The sequence below is a fragment of the Coregonus clupeaformis genome, chromosome 27 (assembly GCF_020615455.1).
Source record: "Coregonus clupeaformis isolate EN_2021a chromosome 27, ASM2061545v1, whole genome shotgun sequence".
In the NCBI taxonomy this organism is placed as follows: Eukaryota; Metazoa; Chordata; class Actinopteri; order Salmoniformes; family Salmonidae; genus Coregonus; species Coregonus clupeaformis.
In genome coordinates this window covers 1597616-1618555 of record NC_059218.1, presented here as the reverse complement: position 1 = coordinate 1618555, position 20940 = coordinate 1597616, and the positions used below count along the sequence as shown (strand labels likewise).

Sequence of the window (20940 nt, the reverse complement as noted above, 5' to 3'; positions counted from 1 at the left end):
TAAAAGCAGGAGCACCAAAATCATGTCGACCCCTGGTGCTAAAATATGGGAGAGGATGACAACCACAACAAACATAGCTACAGTACAGCCACAGATTATCAGCTGAACCAGCTGTTAGACAGATTGTCTGCTCAGAGACACATTATCGATTATACTATAACTCACAATGTGACAGATTGTCATGCAAAATAAAGCGAAGTCAGTTCTGAAAGGGAACCCGAGTGCCCGCCTCTAGCTCAGGGATGATTGCACCAATTAGACGCTAGTAACAATTACGCCTACCTTATTTGGCGGTCTATTTAAGCTGACCGGTTCTGCTTCTGCTAGTATGCATTTTCTTATTTTGCTCCATCCACCACCCCAGCCTCCCCCTGTTAGGTTCTGTTTTCCTGCTGGGGGATTGGTATAGCTGAACACACTTCCTGCTTGTAGGTAATTGTATATATGATGCACAACCAGATTTCGAAATTGCACCTTGTGTATTCTACTATTCTAACTCGCAACAGTAAGTTGAGACCCCGACTGAGTTCCTTCAAAAGGAGGGCCGCGGGCCGCCAGTTGCCCATCCCTGAGCTAGACCAGCATAGACCAGCTTGAAATTTTGCTGGTCTATGCTGGGGGGGGGGGGCGTTACAGCTGGTCAGGTGGTAACATGAGAGCCAGGATCATATGGAAGGGGGATATAGTACAGTAACACCAACACAACACAGCACTGGGATGGATGGGGCCGATTCAGACCCGTTACACACACACAACCATGGCAAAGAACTGGGTATGGAGCTAATGAAGACCTACTACTACTACCACTACAAACACAGTAAAGCACTGGGTATGGATAGGGATAGGAGCTGATGCTGTTCTTCATAGTTTTACCTTACTGGATCGTCTCCAGGTCCTTTTGAGCAGCATGGTCTAGAAATAAGACACATTATTTCAAAGAGCACTCCATTCAACATAGACTCCCCCCGTTATGTTACAGCCTTATTCTAAAATGGATTAACTTGTTTCTTCTCTCAGCAATCTACACACAATACCCCATGATGACAAAGCAAAAACAGGTTTTTAGAAATGTTTGCAAATGTATTAAAAGAAAAAACCCGGAAATATCACATTTACATAAGTATTCAGACCCTTTGCTATGAGACTCGAAATTGAGCTCAGGTGCATCCTGTTTCCATTGATCATCCTTGAGATGTTTCTACAACTAGATTGGAGTCCACCTGTGGTCAATTCAATTGATTGGACATGATTTGGAAAGGTCCCACAGTTGACAGTGCATGTCAGAGCAAAACACAAGCCATGAGGTCAAAGGAATTGTCCGTAGAACTCCGAGACAGGATTGTGTCGAGGCACAGATCTGGGGAAGGGTACCAAAAAAATTCTGCAGCATTGAAGGTCCCCACGAACACAGTGGCCTTCATCATTCTTAAATGGAAGAAGTTTGGAAACACAAAGACTCTTCCTAGAGCTGGCCGCCCGGCCAAACTGAACAATCGGGGGAGAAGGGCCTTGTTCAAGGAGATGACCAAGTGGAGATGGGAGAACCTTCCAGAAGGACAACCATCTCTGCAGCACTCCACCAATCAGGCCTTTATGGTAGAGTGGCCAGACGGAAGCCACTCCTCAGTGAAAGGCACATGACAACCCGCTTGGAGTTTGCCAAAAGGCAACTAAAGGATTCAGACCATGAGAAACAAGATTCTCTGGTCTGATGAAACCAAGATTGAACTCTTTGGCCTGAATGCCAAAGAGTTAAGGCTGTAATGTAACGTAACAAAATGTGGAAAAATCAAGGGGTCTGAAAACTTTCCCAATGCACTGTAATAAGTGGCTATACTTTATCTGCAAACCATCAACTACAGTGCCTAGTGAAAGTCTACACACCCCTTGCACTGTCTTCACATTGTGCTGCCTTAATATTAAATCTAAAATGGGATTAAATTAGATTTCTTAACCAACAGATCTACGCAACCTACTCCACATCTTCAAAGTGAAAGAAATTTTAATAAACAAATATGTCCTCATTGCAAATTGTAGTGTATTCGAAGATTTAAAAAGACTTCTAAAGTTTGTAATTTCCACTTTAAAATGTCTTCATTTACCCTACCTAAAAATGTATTATAATCCACATAATTATTCACATTTCCTGTTGCTGCAGGATTATGTTCCTGTTGTAAGAAACTGGTCAAACAAAAAGTCTTTGCCGTTTTGTATTGCAGTATTACTTAATGGCCTTGTTGCAAACAGGCCATTCATGAGGAGTGAATGTGATGTTGTTGATCCTCTGTATTTTCAAGTATTGTTGTGGCAGCATCATGTTATGGGTATGCTTGTCACTGGCAGGGACTGGGGAGTTTGTCAGCATCAAAATAAATATGAAAGGAGCCAAAGCCCAGGTAAAAAGTTTGAGGAAAACCCGCCATAGTCTTCTGAAAACCTAACCCTGGGAAAGAGTTTTACTTTTCAGCTGGACAAATACACAAATTGTATAGCCAAAGACCCACCAGAATCACTTTCCAAGACGTGGTGTCTCATTCCTGACTTAAATCTGCTTGAAAATCAGAGGTTTGAATATTGCTATCCATCAATGATTGCCAAACTATTTTACTGAGCTTGAGGAATTTTGTCAAAAACAATGGATATGTGTTGCCCTAAGATTCATGCAAGGTTGGTAGAATCTTATTCAAAATTATTCTCAGCTGTAATGGTTGCCAAAGGTGCTTCCACGAACGAGCAACTCTGGGTTGTGAAGACATACGCAATCAATATCTTCATTTTTTATTAATTTGGAAAATGTTCTATAATTTTTCTTTCACTTTGAACATGTGGAGTAGATAGTGTAGATTGGTAGGGGGGGAAACTGATTTAATCCCTTTTTAGATTTAATTTAAAGGCAGCGAAATGTGAAGACTGCAAGGGGTGTGTACAGTCGTGGTCAAAAGTTTTGTGAATGACACAAATACTAATTTTCACAAAGTCTGCTGCCTCAGTTTTTATGATGGCAATTTGTATATACCCCAGAATGTCATGAAGAGTGATCAGATGAATTGCAATTAATTGCAAAGTCCCTCTTTGCCATGAAAATGAACTTAATCCCCCAAAAACATTTCCACTGCATTTCAGCCCTGCCACAAAAGGACCAGCTGCCATCATGTCAGTGCTTCTCTCGTTAACACAGGTGAGAGTGTTGACGAGGAGAAGGCTAGAGATCACTCTGTCATGCTGATTGAGTTAGAATAACAGACTAGAAGCTTTAAAAGGAGGGTGGTGCTTGAAATCATTGTTCTTCCTCTGTTAACCATGGTTACCTGCAAGGAAACACGTGCCGTCATCATTGCTTTGCACAAAAAGGGCTTCATAGGCAAGGATATTGCTGCTAGTAAGATTGCACCTAAATCAACCATTTATTGGATCATCAAGAACTTCAAGGAGAGAGGTTCAATTGTTGTGAGGAAGGCATCAGGGCAACCAAGAAAGTCCAGCAAGCGCCAGGACCGTCTCTGAAAGTTGATTCAGCTGCAGGATCGGGGCACCACCAGTGAAGAGCTTGCTCAGGAATGGCAGCAGGCAGGTGTGAGTGCATCTGCACGCACAGTGAGGCGAATACTTTTGAAGGATGGCCTGGTGTCAAGAAGGGCAGCAAAGAAGACACTTCTCTCCAGGAAAAACATCAGGGACAGACTGATATTCTGCAAAAGGTACAGGGAATGGACTGCTGAGGACTGGGGTAAAGTCATTTTCTCTGATGAATCCCCTTTCCGATTGTTTGGGGCATCCTGAAAACACCTTGTCCGGAGAAGACAAGGTGAGCGCTACCATCAGTCCTGTGTCATGCCAACAGTAAAGCATCCTGAGACCATTCATGTGTGGGGTTGCTTCTCAGCCAAGGGAGAGGGCTCACTCACAATTTTGTCTAAGAACACAGCCATGAATAAAGAATGGTACCAACACATCCTCCGAGAGCAACTTCTCCAAACCATCCAAGAACAGTTTGGTGACGACCAATACCTTTTCCAGCATGATGGAGCACCTTGCCATAAGGCAAAAGTGATAACTAAGTGGCTCGGGGAACAAAACATCGACATGTTGGGTCCATGGCCAGGAAACTCCCCAGACCTTAATCCCATTGAGAACTTGTGGTCGATCCTCAAATTCTGACAAACTCCAAGCATTGATTATGTAAGAATGGGCTGCCATCAGTCAGGATGTGGCCCAGAAGTTAATTGACAGCATGCTAGGGCGGATTGCAGAGGTCTTGAAAAAGAAGGGTCAACACTGCAAATATTGACTCTTTGCATAAACTAAATGTAATTGTCAATAAAAGGCTTTGACACTTATGGAATGCTTGTAATTATACTTCAGTATACCATAGTAACATCTGACAAAAATATCTCATAACACTGAAGCAGCGAACTTTGTGAAGACCAATACTTGTGTCATTCTCAAAACGTTTGACCACGACTGTAGAGTATCACAGTATTGATAAGAGACACTGCACACTGGTTCTGATCAGTACCTCTCTCTCTCTCTCTCTCTCTCTCTCTCTCTCTCTCTCTCTCTCTCTCTCTCTCTCTCTCTCTCTCTCTCTCTCTCTCTCTCTCTCTCTCTCTCTCTCTCTCTCTCTCTCTCTCTCTCTCTCTCTCTCTCTCTCTCTCTCTCTCTCTCTCTCTCTCTCTCTCTCTCTCTCTCTCTCTCTCTCTCTCTCTCTCTCTCTCTCTCTCTTTTTTTGCCGTTGGGTCCATGTCTAATTCACCCAGCAGATCATGCATTATACACAGACAGGATTAATTTTACATCCTGGCACCGCAGATGCCTCATCCCCCTCAGATGTAGAACACAAAATAACAGAACTGAACAGGACAGAGTGTTCACAGTTCCAGTTCCACACTGCTCCAGATACAGACAAAAACTACAGTCTAAGATGCTGCTGTAATTACGGCTTTAATAAAAATGTATCAAGGGGTAAGAACCAAATAAATTCCACTGCTGGATATTAAATCTGTGTGAAAGAGTGTCATGGAGATGGAGAGAGGGCATGTAGGAATATTAAGCCAGGCTACATAAAGAGTCTAACTAAGTGGAGTTGGCAGGTATGGAATATGCTACAGGAGGCTAACTGGCTAACTACCAATAGACTCACTTTGTTTACATAATGCTTCCAACGATGCTCCTTTACCACCTCATTTTTCTGTTGGACACAAACAGTTCACAGACTCAGCACAGCTAGACCCTCAATACACTATAGCTACTGGCTGCCTTACATTTCATCAGAGCTAAACGTGTTAGTGCTGGGCTGGAACAAAAACCTGCACCACACTGTAGTTTTCCGGGACTGCAGTGATCTGGCTCTCTTACTGTGCATTTCATCCAAATGAAACGTGTTAGTGCTGGGCTGGAACAAAACCCTGCATGCCCTATAGTTCTCCTACAGTGATAACTGTTGTCAGTAGATTGTGGTGGTGTGCCACTTACAGTGGCATCTCTGTGTGGCTCCTCTACGGGGCTGGCTTTAGGTCTTAAGGTGACGGTCAGCTCCAGTGTTCCCAGGTCTACATCAGGGTAGTGGGGGTCCTGCAGTGTTAGAGTAACTGGTATTGCCCTGCACAGGAATAGATCACATTCAATGAGTGTGCGTCTGAGTGTGCAGATGTCTGTGTGACACCACTGTACTGTAAGTCGCTTTGGAGAAAAGCATCTGCTAAGTGGTATATACAGTACCAGTCAAAAGTTTGGACACCTACTCATTCAAGGGTCTTTCTTTATTTTTACTATTTTCTACATTGTAGAATAATAGTGAAGACATCAAAACTATAAAAATAACACATAAGGAATCATGTAGTAACCAAAAAAGTGTTAAACAGATTCTTCAAGGTAGCCACCCTTTGCCTTGATGACAGCTTTGCACACTCTTGGCATTCTCTCAACCAGCTTCATGAGGTAGTCACCTGGAATGCATTTCAATTAACAGGTGTGCCTTGTTAAAAGTTAATTTGTGGAATTTCTTTCCTTCTTAATGTGTTTCAGCCAATCAGTTGTGTTGTGACAAGGTAGGGTTGGTATACAGAAGACAGCCCTATTTGGTCAAAGACCAAGTCCATTTTACGGTAAGAACAGCTCAAATAAGCAAAGAGAAACGACAGTACATCATTACATTAAGACATGAAGGTCAGTCAATCCGCCACAGGAAAGAAAGACCCAGAGTTACCTCTGCTGCAGAGGATAAGTTCATCAGAGTTACCAGCCTCAGAAATCGGCAATTAACTGCACCTCAGATTGCAGCCCAAATAAATTATTCACAGAGTTTAAGTAACAGACACATCTCAACATCAACTGTTCAGAGGAGACTGCATGAATCAGGCCTTCATGGTTGAATTGCTGCAAGGAAACCACTACTAAAGCACACCAATAAGAAGAAGAGACTTGCTTGGGCCAAGAAACACGAGCAATGGACATTAGACCGGTGGAAATCTGTCCTTTTGTCTGATGAGTCCAAATTTGAGATTTTTGGTTCTAACCACCGTGTCTTTGTGAGACGCAGAGTAGGTGAACGGATTATCTCCGCATGTGTGGTTCCCACCGTGAAGCATGGCGAAGGAGGTGTGATGGTGTGGGGGTGCTTTGCTGGTGACACTGTCTGTGATTTATTTTCGAATTCCAGCATGGCTACCACAGCATTCCGCAGCGATACACCATCCAATCTGGTATGTGCTTAGTGAGACTATCATTTGTTTTTCAACAGGACAATGACCCAAAACACACCTCCAGGCTATGTAAGGGCTATTTGACCAAGGAGAGTGATGGAGTGCTGCATCAGATGACCTGGCCTCCATAATCACCTGACCTCAACCCAGTTGAGAAGGTTTGGGATGTGGCGGGTGATTTGGACGGAGTCAGGCGCAGGAGGGTAAATCACAGAATTAATGGTTTATTCGGTAAGACAGCGGTACGCAGCTATGCGTAAAACATTCCAGTGCGCACTGGAGACAACAAGGCACACAGGTGAATATCCCGGCGATACAAAATAACATATAGCTCCACCAAGCTATAGTAACCTCCACAATAAACAATCACACACAAAGACAAGGGGGCCAGAGGGAATACTTATACAGGTACTGATGAGGGGATATGAACCAGGTGTGTGTAATAAACAAGACAAAACAAATGGAATGATGAGATGATGAGAGGCAGTGGCTAGAAGGCCGGTGAAGACGAACGCCGAAGCCTGCCCGAACAAGGAGGGGAGGCAGCTTCGGAGGAAGTCGTGACAATTGATGAGTTGGACCGCAGAGTGAAGGAAAAGCAGCCAACAAGTGCTCAGCATATGAGGGAACTCCTTCAAGACTGTTGGAAAAGCATTCCTTATGAAGCTGGTTGAGAGAATGCCAAGAGTGTGCAAAGCTGTCATCAAGGCAAAGGGTGGCTACTTTGAAGAATCTAAAATCTAAAATATATTTTTATTTGTTAAACACATTTTTGGTTACTACATGATTCCATATGTGTTCTTTCATAGTTTTGATATCTTCACTATTATTCTACAATGTAGAAAATAGTAAAAATTAAGAACAACCCTTGAATGAGTAGGTGTGTCAAAACTTTTGACTGGTACTGTATATTATAATTATGTCATACAGGTGATTTACATATATACAGTATATACCAAAACTGTTTACAAACATGTGATATACTAATGAAATAGGCCTACAGTACCTCTGTTGCTCCAGGGACTCCAGGTAGAGGTAAGCTGAACCCATGAAGTCATCCTGAAGGCCGAAGTCATAGTCAAACACCTGCAGGGGAAACACACACCATCTGTGAGTGTGTGTGTGTGTGTGTGTGTGTGCGTGCGTGCATTACCTTGACATAGAGTGGTTCCTGCAGATTGTCCACCAGTAGTTTAGTCCCCTCGTCCCAGACAGGGTTAAGGTTCTTGTGGATGGTCTTACTGCGAAACACCTCCTTGCCGCACAGCTTAAACTTCACATATGGATCACTGGTACCTGAGAGAGTGAGAGAGAGAGAGAGAGAGAGAGAGAGAGAGAGAGAGAGAGAGAGAGAGAGAGAGAGAGAGAGAGTGTGAGAGAGAGAGAGTGAGACAGATAGAGAGAGAGGGAGGGGGAGAGAGAGAGAGAGTGTGAGAGAGAGAGAGTGAGACAGATAGAGAGAGAGAGAGAGAGAGAGAGAGAGAGAGAGAGAGAGAGAGAGAGAGAGAGAGAGAGAGAGAGAGAGAGAGAGAGAGAGAGAGAGAGAGAGAGAGAGAGAGAGAAAGAGAGAAAGAGAGAAAGAGAGAGAGAGATAGGTTGATCCTCCCCCACCCCCCCTAAAGATAGATGGACAGATATACTGTATATGACTCTACCTATTCTGTCCCTTATGGCCAGGTTGTGTCCTCTCTTCAGCACTATGTCCAGCTGGTACATCCCTGAGCTGGGCAGAGCTCGGTCCGAGTTAACCCCCGAGGCACCAGTGGCACCCATAACCTGGGGAGAGAGGAGAGACAGACGTTTAAAAATACAGTGTTAAACACACAACCTAACACACACAGACACACACACACACAGTTTCACAGGCATACACACACATACAAACAAACAAACAAACAAACAAACAAACAAACAGAGAGAGAGAGAGAGAGAGAGAGAGAGAGAGAGAGAGAGAGAGAGAGAGAGAGAGAGAGAGAAAGAGAGAGAGAGATTGAGAGAGATTGAGAGAGATTGAGAGACAGAAACACACAAAGCCTAATAAAACTGACATCCTGAAAAATATGTTGGCTAAAACACAGCGTTAGAACGAGGAAAGGGGTGTGACACAGCTTCACAAAACCAACTTCCTGGAAACTCCTGCACCAGAGATGATTTCAGCATTAACAACTCTTACAGTAGCAATACTTTCACCAGCAAACACAGTCAAGAGCATAATATTCACCATAAGCGACCGTAAGCATAGATCCGTTCCTCTGCTGTGGGTTTGTGTAGTCAGGCACACACGTTGCCAGTGAGCAGACAGCTATCAGTGTGGGTCTAATGTACGAAGAGAAAACCAATGAAAGAGCAAATCTACAGGGAGACCACTAACAGGATATTGCATGAGAAAGACTTCCTGAGCTGAGTGTGTAAGTTTGAGCTTATTATCTACAATAAATATCAATTCCTGTATTGCTCCACTTCCATACCCAGGTCCAGTGTCATCATGATGCATTACCGAGGCTGGGCAGTGTGTATCTACTGTATTCAACAATTTCCTGCTACTGGTTCTTTAGGCATTATACTTCTGGTGAAGAGAAGAGCAGCTGATATATTGTCTCCACTTACACCAAATACTAATCTAGTGAACCGGACATAGTCCAAGCCCAGGGATATACACCAACTCTACAGTAGTGCATCCCTGATTACAAAGCGAACTTTGTGAAGACCAATACTTGTGTCATTCTCAAAACTTTTGACCACGACTGTAGAGTATCACAGTATTGATAAGAGACACTGCACACTGGTTCTGATCAGTACCCCATTCTCTCTCTCTCTCTCTCTCTATCTCTCATGCATAATATATATTGTGGTATCACAGTATTGATAAGAGACACTGATCAGTACCCCATTTTCTCTCTCTCTCTCTCTCTCTCTCTCTCTCTCTCTCTCTCTCTCTCTCTAACACACACACTTAAATCAATGGCGGTTAGCAACTTTAATCCAGTCAACAGACAGGTGACGTATTCAGCACATACACTTATAATGAAGTGCTTTGTAACACCAAAACTAGTGGCAACTAAGCTATCACCAGTGCAAAGGAGGCAAAACCTGAACTTCGCTGGAGTATTGAAACACATCATCTTGAGATGTTTTCAAATATTACATGGTGAGTTTTAACACCACTAAATCAAGTGTTGTGCAACACCTTCCGAGGAACTAGGAGCCCTACCGGAAAAGGTTGAAAACACTATTTTGGTACTTCGAGTTCTGTGCAGAATTAGATACCTTCTCTTTTGGTGTTGTTTTCTCTCTCTAAATCTTCTAAACACTATTACAGTGTTTCAAATCCTGTCTAGTGCGGAGTTAGATCACTTCTTCTAGAGTATGTTTAACATTGATTTATGTACAGTATCTGATCATTTGCCAGTTGAACCCATTTTGGTTGGCATTGTTGAGCACAGTGCTCAATCCACCAGCAGTAACTAAAGGTTTTACAACAAGCAGTGCACTGTATTTTCCTCTACCATCAAAAGGTAGAAATGTGGGAATGCGTAGTCTCATCATTGAACGTCATTTTGATTGACGGTTTTGATATTCGTTCATCATGATCCATTACACCTTATGGAACAACAAGCTGCTTAATACTAATATAGAAGTATACTTTTCTTTCTTCAAACATGCATACAACATTCTGTTAAATAATAATTAAGTCTAAAACATTTGAATTACCCATAATCCTCTAAAAACAGCCACGTGGAAAGACAGGATTTATTCTTAATTATTTTGGTAAAATGAAATTAGCAAATCATTGAAACGACTTGCATTCATTTTCTATTAAGTATATGTTTTTTGTTGTTGTTGTTGTTGTTGTCAATTTCAATTCACCCCAAAATCATTTTTTACAGTGTGGCTGTGTGGTTGAGTGTGTGAAAATTAAATTAAATTCCAATAAAATGTACGATCTTACTGCCCCAGGGATTCAATTGCCGCTTCCGCCTGTCCCACTTTCACTCCTTCTCTGTCTCCTCCTGTTTCTATTCTGTCTAAATAAAGCATTGAAAAATGAAGGTGGAATTCCACAAAAATATTCTACACAGGCCATTATCATCTATCAATATTTAGGCTATAAATCATTTGCATTTCTTAACTTTTGATTGTATGAGAGACAGTCTGCCCCAAAAAATGTTGTGTGTATTTTTATGCTAACTTTTACATGCACTGACCCCCCCCACCCCCTCCAACACTCTCTTTAAAACAATATTCAGATTGAAGAACCACTTTGGGCGATTCAGAGTACCTCTATTCTGTTTTTAAACTTTCTTTGTATCATAACACTTACACTGGTGTTTACATTCAAACACCCTCCAAACTCCAGATCTCAGGTTAGTTGCATTACTTTCCATGGTGTTTTGAGTGTTTCTACTTTTACAGTGTAGTTATCAGATATCTGCTATCTAATGATAACAACAATAGACCAGTACAGAGACACAACCTCTCTGTGTACTACTAACACAGAATCCTGCCAACACACACAATCAATACGTGATCAATAATAGTGATCTGTACTAACAATCAATCATAGTGATGTGATTAGTCTTGTTATGGCCGGGAGGAGGGGGGATAGTCCAGTGACTACGAACAAGACACTTGACTGGCCTGGTACAATTGAGCCAATGGAAAAGTGTCAAATGTCAAAAGCAATTATATTATGTGACTGTATGCCTACCTGTATGCCTGCCTATGAGGCTGTGGCCCTGAGTAGCGCATTATGTATAGTGAATGAATAACGTTTGATTCTGGACTAAGCCATATGTCTAACCAACCAGGCTGTGTGTGTGTGAACAACAAGCTGCTTACAGCTGATCTCCACAGGCCTGTGGTGCTAAATCAGGAGGTGAGCGCCGCTGGGCTTCTAATACACACCAATCAGGTACAATCCTATCAGCAGGCACTGATATACACGCAGCACAGGGTATTTCGGGAGAGAGAGAGTGTGTGTGTGTTGGTTATTTAGTGAGACAAGCAGCCAGTATAGGCGAGCTCTGTGACATGACAATAGGCATGTGTCAACTGGTTAAATAGACTGTGAGCTCATTTGGAAGAGCAACATAGCAATTATCTTTTGTTTGTGACCAACTTTTTATTTAGTTAGGGGGGGTTACAGGTACAAAGACAATCAAAGAATTACACTTTGATTACCGTAGTAATTCCTCTCTCTCTCTCTCTCTCTCTCTCTCTCTCTCTCTCTCTCTCTCTCTCTCTCAGACACACACAAACACACATATACACACACATACACACGTAACTCAACCCATTCCCGTCCACCTCAGTCACCATCCACCCGCCCACATCCTCCCTCCCCACTTGGAAATCATGTAGCTGTATCCACTGGTTAAATGGGAGCGAGTGAGGTGGTTGCCATCTTAGAGAACAAAAAAAATTCACAGCAGTGCTGCCTGCCAGCAGTAATCTTCTCTGATTGATTGAGAGATTCAAGGCGCTATCATCATTAACTAACATAATAAATGCAAAGCATTGAATATTTAAATTCATGCACTTCCCCAAAAAATGTTTTACTTTGCCCCAGAAGCATTTAACTGCAGGGCACTCCCAAATCATATGAAGGAATGTGCCTACCTAATTTAGGGGACACAGTGAACAGTTGGGAGTTGGGGCCAATTTCATGGCAAAACGTTTGCTTGGTGTTAAATACAGTCTGTGAACTAACTTAAAATGTATAAATTGATGGTTCGGATTACGGGATGCCAAGGTAATATTTTCCAAATATTAAAGGGTTGTTCAGAATCAATTAGATCTGTAAACCATATTATTTAATGGCTAGCTCAGAATATTAATTTTCCAATAGTTGTTTATATACAGTATTATAGAGATCAGTCCTTTCGGGAGCCCAGATCATTTATTTTTTAAATCCCATCATTGGATGGTAGTTAGGTTTCCCAAGGGACTCCATAGGCCAGCATAGCTGACCTAAATTGTAAATTATAGAAATAAAGTTGCCTGATAATGTGTATGTCTCTTTCAAATCTTGGAATGTTCTCAAACCATTACTTTCCATGATATCAGTAAGGTTACAGATTCCACATTTGGACCATTGGGTGGATGCAAAAGGCCGCCTTCCAGATAGCAAGGCATTATTGTGAAATATTGGAGTACGGGCATGCCATTTTGATTCCCAGTTACATAGTTTTAAAATGTTGCACCAAATAGAAATTGTGAGAGCAATAAGAGGACCAAAGCGTAGTTCACATTGTTTAAGGGAGTATTCATCCCACCTGGCATTTTTCCTATTTTGTTGCATTACAACCTGTAATTTAAATGGATTTTTATTTGGATTGCATGTAATGGACATACACAAAATAGTCCAAATTGGTGAAGTGAAAAAGGAAAAGTGGTGCGTGCATATGTATTCCCTTTGCTATGAAGCCCCTAAATAAGATCTGGTGCAACCAATTACCTTCAGAAGTCACATAATTAGTTAAATAAAGTCCACCTGTGTGCAATCTAAGTGTCACATGATCTGTCACATGATCTCAGTATATATACACCTGTTCTGAAAGGCCCCAGAGTCTGCAACACCACTAAGCAAGGGGCACCACCAAGCAAGGTGCACCATGAAGACCAAGGAGCTCTCCAAACAGGTCAGGGACAAAGTTGTGGAGAAGTACAGATCAGGATTGGGTTATAAAAAAATATCTGAAACTTTGAACATACCACGGAGCACCATTAATCAATTTTTTTTAAATGGAAAGAATATGGCACCACAACAAACCTGCCAAGAGAGGGCCGCCCACCAAAACTCACGGACCAGGCAAGGAGGGCATTAATCAGAGGCAACAAAGAGACCAAAGATAACCCTGAAGGAGCTGCAAAGCTCCACAGCAGAGATTGGAGTATCTGTTTATAGGACCACTTTAAGCCGTACACTCCACAGAGCTGGGCTTTACGGAAGAGTGGCCAGAAAAAAGCCATTCCTTAAAGAAAAAAAATAAAATGTTTTTTGGTGTTCGCTAAAAGGCATGTGGGAGACTCCCCAAACATATGGAAGATGAGACAAAAATTGAGCTTTTTGGCCATCAAGGAAAACGCTATGTCTGGCGCAAACCCAACACCTCTCATCACGCCGAGAACACCATCCCCACAGTGAAGCATGGTGGTCGCAGCATCATGCTGTGGGGATGATTTTCATCGACAGGGACTGGGAAACTGGTCAGAATTGAAGGAATGATGGATGGCGCTAAATACAGGGAAATTCTTGAAGGAAACCTGTCTCAGTCTTCCAGAGATTTGAGACTGGGACGGAGGTTCACCTTCCAGCAGGACAATGACCCTAAGCATACTGCTAAAGCAACACTTGAGTGGTTTAAGGGGAAACATTTAAATGTCTTGGAATGGCCTAGTCAAAGCCCAGACCTCAATCCAATTGAGAATCTGTGGTATGACTTAAAGATTGCTGTACACCAGCGGGACCCATCCAATTTGAAGGAGCTGGAGCAGTTTTGCCTTGAAGAATTGGCAAAAATCCCAGTGGCTAGATGTGCCAAGCTTATAGAGACATACATGAAGAGACTTGCAGCTGTAATTGCTCCAAAAGGTGGCTCTACAAAGTATTGACTTTGGGGGGGTGAATAGTTATGCACACTCAAGTTTTCTGTTTCTTTGTCTTATTTCTTGTTTGTTTCACAATAAAAAATATTTTGCATCTTCGAAGTGGTAGGCATGTTGTGTAAATCAAATGATACAAACCCCAAAAAAATTCCAGGTTGTAAGGCAACAAAATAAGAAAAATGCCAAGGGGGGGTGAATACTTTCGCAAGCCACTGTATCAGTGAAGACCACCTCTTCCAGGGTAATAGGAGACACCATATGTATCTCTATACTCAGCCAGGGGGCAGAATAATCATGTCTAAACCAATTTAGGATGGGGCGAAATGCTAGTGCCTGGAAATACAATTTCAAGTTTGGTACGGATAGTCCTCCTACTTCTGTCCCTCCTTTGTACATTTGTTACATTTATCTGTGATCATTTACCTTGCCATTTACATTTTGAAACCACACTATGAAATGTATCCCAAAAGCCAGAAGGGTGGGACAAGGGAAGCATTGAACTACAGAAATTCAGCCGTGGCAATATATTCATTTTGACAATAGATATTCAGCCGGTTAAAACAACTGGGATATTATTCCATCTACTGAGGTTAGATTGAATTGATTTGAGAGTTATGTTAAAGTTTCTGGCAATGGTTTTATCTAAGGAAGGAAATATATCTACTCCCAAATATTTATAATGGGAAACGACAACATATCAGTTCTGAACACAAACTAGGTCATATAGCAACCTGTTTTTGGAGCAACAGAACAGAGCCTTGAAGGAAGAATGAATTCTAGCGAGCTCCTTTTGATTAGTGTTGCTGTGTTGCACTTCAAACAAACTACAGTACATGTATTTGGTTCAGATGGGTGGGTTGGTTGGGGCATGTTGCCTGCAATTTCCAGCTCCAGAATTGAGGGTTTGATTTCTGTATGGGCCACATATTACTGTAAATTGCTTAATAGCATATGCTGATTATGTAAATGACCATATTCAGCATATGTTACAGAGCACAGTCACAGAAGATATAATCACTTTGAAGTGCAGTATATTTTTTAATTAAACATATGTTAGAGTGTCTAGTGACACAGAAACCATGCTTGCATAACGATAATACTCAAACATGAGAAGAATACATATCTCCTTCATCCCAGCACAGACGTGTGTGACCAAACCAGATAGGGAACCCAGGGAGCCTTGTGTACCAACATGATTCATTCACTTTGATGTTACTGTGATTTCTCCCTGACACAGACAGCTGTCAGATCAAGTAATCTCAATCTCATCTCAACCCAGTGTATCCCCCCACACACACACACACACAAACAAACACAAATTGCATCTGCATTGCCCCCTGTAAAACACACTATTCAAACCTGTCGAGGAACCTATCAGAGAAACAGACACACACACACACAAACAGAAAACATTTCACACTGGTCTCGTGATGACAAGACAGGTATCTACAAGAGAACCTATCCAGGCAGCAGAAGGATTGTGTGCAAGATAGAGAGATACCGTAAGCCACAATTTAGTAGAGCCACCAACAGTAACACATTCAAACAATGAAACCCTTGAAAACCATAGCATGGGGAAACAGGGGGTAGGTGGCAGGGAGGCAGGGGACAGCAGCTTAAGCTCACCGATAGCAGTCATCCGCATATTGAGGTCAGATGATGTGACACGTCCCGTTACCCTTGAAACGCCAATTCCAAACCCTCATTCATGAAGTGAGAGAGAGAGAGGAGGAGGAGGAGAGAGATGGTTGTGGAGAATGGGAGGGAATGAGAGATAAAAAGGAGAATGGAGGGGAGAGTGGTAGAAACTGACAGAGGGAAAGAGAGAGAGAAAGAGGGGACTCCCAAAGGCACTACTTAGGGACGACAAGCTCCACTCATCCAGAAAACAGCCACCTCCTCTCCTCCATTCATTCTCCCATCCGCTCAGTCCCTAACCTCATCTGAGACACACACACAGAGACACACACACTGTCCCCTCAGACAGACAAGACCAGAGTCACTCTCTGCACTATCATAGCCTGTGTCCTTTGAGAGAGAGCAAAGATAGATGGAGGGGAGCGATAGAGGCAGAAACAGAACAAGAGGGAGAAAGTGATAGAAGGTCATTAAACGACAAGGAAGACAGGAGAGCTCAGAGGAGTGAGGAATAGATACTAAGCTGAATGAAGGGATGACAAAGAGGTAGGAGTAGAAGGAGGAGGAAGAGTGGGTGGGAGAGGAGAAGTGAAGTGTTGGCTTCTGGCTATAATCTCTGGAGCGGATACCTCTTGATTGACAGGTGCTAAGCCAGTTATGTAACCGCTGAGGCGGCCCCACAGCTCTCAGTTGTTCAGTCATGTATCTCTGTACGCTACAGTTAGAACCAACCAACCAATGACAGGAGTCAAGCCAGGAACCAATCAAACAACAACAGAAGACATAAAAGGGACTAATAAACCAATGGGAAACAACATCAACAAATCAAACTAATTGATGGCCGGCTGATTGGTTGACTGATCGATATCTTGGACACCTGTTGCCGTATTGAATATACAAGAGCAAACCTTAAATCTTCCAATTGATAATCTTTTAAAATAAATTATCAATACAGACTGATCTTAAAGGCCCACCTATTCACTATCCCACATAGAACATTCTCACTTCAGTGTCAGTGTCATGGATAGATCCTGGTCTGCATTTGCTTACCAACCAGGGTTTCTGTTAGGAAAATGTGGCGCCTGACATTTTAATTTAACAGACATTTGAGAAATTTACTGGAACCATATGCATTGGGTACTCAGAATGACAGAAATCACATTTAGATTATGGTAGTTCAAATTAACAGAACATGCAAGTCGAGGATGCAACAATGTGCGGTCCGTCTTACCGAAATCTGATGTGCACTTTGAAGATTTTAGAATAACTGTCCACATTTACTTTTCCTTAGTCCAAAAGACGAGTAACGAACAGCTAAATCACTAGCCTATGTCAATCTACTATTTCCCATAGTATAAATGTTTCCCTAAACTCAGCAAAAAATAAACGTCCTCTCACTGTCAACTGCGTTTATTTTCAGCAAACTTACAGTGAGGGAAAAAAGTATTTGATCCCCTGCTGATTTTGTAAGTTTGCCCACTGACAAAGACATGATCAGTCTATAATTTTAATGGTAGGTTTATTTGAACAGTGAGAGACAGAATAACAACAAAAATGTTATGAATTGATTTGCATTTTAAATCAGGGAAATAAGTATTTGACCCCTCTGCAAAACATGACTTAGTACTTGGTGGCAAAACCCTTGTTGGCAATCACAGAGGTCAGACGTTTCTTGTAGTTGGCCACCAGGTTTGCACACATCTCAGGAGGGATTTTGTTCCACTCCTCTTTGCAGATCTTCTCCAAGTCATTAAGGTTTCGAGGCTGACGTTTGGCAACTCCAACCTTCAGCTCCCTCCACAGATTTTCTATGGGATTAAGGTCTGGAGATTGGCTAGGCCACTCTAGGACCTTAATGTGCTTATTCTTGAGCCACTCCTTTGTTGCCTTGGCCGTATGTTTTGGGTCATTGTCATGCTGGAATAACCATCCACGACCCATTTTCAATGCCCTGGCTGAGGGAAGGAGGTTCTCATCCAAGATATGACGGTACATGGCCCCGTCCATCGTCCCTTAGATGCGGTGAAGTTGTCCTGTCCCCTTAGAAGAAAAACACCCCCAAAGCATAATGTTTCCACCTCCATGTTTGACGGTGGGGATGGTGTTCTTGGGGTCATAGGCAACATTCCTCCTCCTCCAAACACGGCGAGTTGAGTTGATGCCAAAGAGCTCCATTTTGGTCTCATCTGACCACAACACTTTCACCCAGTTCTCCTCTGAATCATTCGGATGTTCATTGGCAAACTTCAGACGGCCCTGTATATGGGCTTTCTTGAGCAGGGGAACCTTGCGGGCGCTGCAGGATTTCAGTCCTTCACGGCGTAGTGTGTTACCAATTGTTTTCTTGGTGACTATGGTCCCAGCTACCTTGAGATCATTGACAAGATCCTCCCGTGTAGTTCTGGGCTGATTCCTCATCGTTCTCATGATCATTGCAACTCCACGAGGTGAGATCTTGCATGGAGCCCCAGGCCGAGGGAGATTGACAGTTATTTTGTGTTTCTTCCATTTGCGAATAAATCGCACCAACTGTTGTCACCTTCTCACCAAGCTGCTTGGCGATGGTCTTGTAGCCCATTCCAGCCTTGTGTAGGTCTACAATCTTGTCCCTGACATCCTTGGAGAGCTCTTTGATCTTGGCCATGGTGGAGAGTTGTTTGGAATCTGATTGATTGATTGCTTCTGTGGACAAGTGTCTTTTATACAGGTAACAAACTGAGATTAGGAGCACTCCCTTTAAGAGTGTGCTCCTGATCTCAGCTCGTTACCTGTATAAAAGACACCTGGGAGCCAGAAATCTTTCTGATTGAGAGGGGGTCAAATACTTATTTCCCTCATTAAAATGCAAATCTATTTATAACATTTTTGACATGCGTTTTTTTCTGGATTTTGTTGTTGTTATTCTGTCTCTCACTGTTCAAATAAACCTACCATTAAAATGATAGACTGATCATTTCTTTGTCAGTGGGCAAACGTACAAAATCAGCAGGGGATCAAATACTTTTTTCCCTCACTGTAACATGTGTAAATACCTGCAAGTTCCTGGACATTTCTGGGGGGAATTGTCCTAGCGTTCACCCTCCGATCCAACAGGTCCCAGACGTGCTCAATGGGATTGAGATCTGGCCTCTTTGCTGGCCATGGCAGAACACTGACATTCCTGTCTTGCAGGAAATCACGCACAGAACAAGCAGTATGGCTGGTGGCATTGTCATGCTGGAGGGTCATGTCAGGATGCCTGCAGGAAGGGTACCACATGAGGGAGGTGGATGTCTTCCCTGTAACGCACAGCGTTGAGATTGCCTGCAATGACAACAAGCTCAGTCCAATGATGCTGTGACACACCGCCCCAGACCATGACTGACCCTCCACCTCCAAATCGATCCCCCTCCAGAGTACAGGCCTCGGTGTAACGCTCATTCCTTCGATGATAAACGCAAATCCGACCATCACCCCTGGTGAGACAAAACTGTGACTCGTCATTGAAGAGCACCAGTCCTGTCTGGTCCAGCGACGGTGGGTTTGTGCCCATTGGCGACGTTGTTGCCGGTGATGTCTGGTGAGGACCTGCCTTACAAAAGGCCTACAAGCCCTCAGTTCAGCCTCTCTCAGCCTATTGCAGACAATCTGAGCACTGATGGAGGGAATGTGCGTTCCAGGTGTAACTCGGGCAGTTGTTGTTGCCATCCTGTACCTGTCCCGCAGGTGTGATGTTCGGATGTACCGATCCTGTGCAGGTGTTGTTACACGTGGTCTGCCACTGCGAGGACAATCAGCTGTCCGTCCTGTCTCCCTGCAGCGCTGTCTTAGGCGTCTCACAGTACGGACATTGCAATTTATTGCCCTGGCCACATCTGCAGTCCTCATGCCTCCTTGCAGCATGCCTAAGGCACGTTCACGCAGATGAGCAGGGACCCTGGGCATCTTTCTTTTGGTGTTTTTCAGAGTCAGTAGAAAGGCCTCTTTAGTGTCCTAAGTTTTCATAACTGTGACCTTAATTGCCTACCGTCTGTAAGCTGTTAGTGTCTTAACGACCGTTCCACAGGTGCATGTTCATTAATGTTTTATGGTTCATTGAACAAGCATGGGAAACAGTGTTTAAACCCTTTACAATGAAGATCTGTGAAGTTATTTGGATTTTTAGGAATTATCTTTGAAAGACAGGGTCCTGAATAAGGGACGTTTCTTTTTTGCTGAGTTTATTTGTCAGCTTGTTGAGAAAGAAATGGCCTTTTCCAAACAGTCTCAGGGACAGTTGAGGGACGACAGATCCCAAATTCATACAACCAGTAGGTCTAGGCTACATAAAACAAACGTTAAAAAGCAATGAGTCTGATGCAACGGATCAGAACATTTAGCTTAAAATGTTGATAAACTATTATTTCTTCATATTATAAGCGCAGCAATGCAAACAAGGCAGTAGGCAATGAGTGAATATTCGTTCCATAATGCAATTAGTGGGAAAACACAGTTGTCAAAAGGGCACCGCACATGTGAGCAGTTTCATGTGACAGAGATGAAAACATCCATAAGAAATATAGAAAGAGGGGAGATCTAATATGCAATAACTAGCATGGGTTGCTCATATGACTAGGATTGTGCCTTTGGCTACTGGAAAATGAAAGAAAGTTGGGTAACACTTTACTTGACACCCAGTGTCATAACACGTTATGACACTGTCATAACCATGTCATAATATGTCATAACAGCTGACATAACTTGTCATAAACTGTCATAATATGGTCATAACACTGTCGTGACCCATATATTTTACACCTGTTGTGACATATTGCGTTATTTTATGGCTGGTTATGACACCTACATTAGAGTGTCAAAACCCACATTTATTCAAATTCGTTTTTTCCCTGCCAAGTTTGTCTCTTAAATTCTTTGTTTTTGATGTAATTAATTCATAACGATCATGTTTTTTCATCATATTTTAAATAACTTGTAGAAAATACACTGACACTGTCATGAAGCATTATGACCATCC

The 20940-nt window shown here is 42.7% G+C and overlaps 1 protein-coding gene across 3 annotated transcripts in view; it reads right to left on the bottom strand.

The window, feature by feature from the left end:
- Window positions 1-20940, bottom strand: part of LOC121541521 (multiple C2 and transmembrane domain-containing protein 1) — a 50204-nt gene that overhangs the window by 7699 nt on the left and 21565 nt on the right. Inside the window, exons 1-6 of one of the 3 annotated variants that reach the window (XM_041850590.1) lie at window positions 8923-9010; window positions 8357-8477; window positions 7855-7997; window positions 7708-7787; window positions 5473-5599; window positions 874-912 (exon numbers count right to left, since the gene is read on the bottom strand). In XM_041850590.1, the coding sequence (XP_041706524.1) occupies window positions 874-912; window positions 5473-5599; window positions 7708-7787; window positions 7855-7997; window positions 8357-8477; window positions 8923-8925 (513 nt within the window). In that variant the 5' untranslated portion in view covers window positions 8926-9010. Of the gene's footprint in view, window positions 1-873; window positions 913-5472; window positions 5600-7707; window positions 7788-7854; window positions 7998-8356; window positions 8478-8922; window positions 9011-20940 lie in introns of those variants that run through there. The other 2 variants (XM_041850588.1, XM_041850589.1) reach the window with 2 other exon arrangements.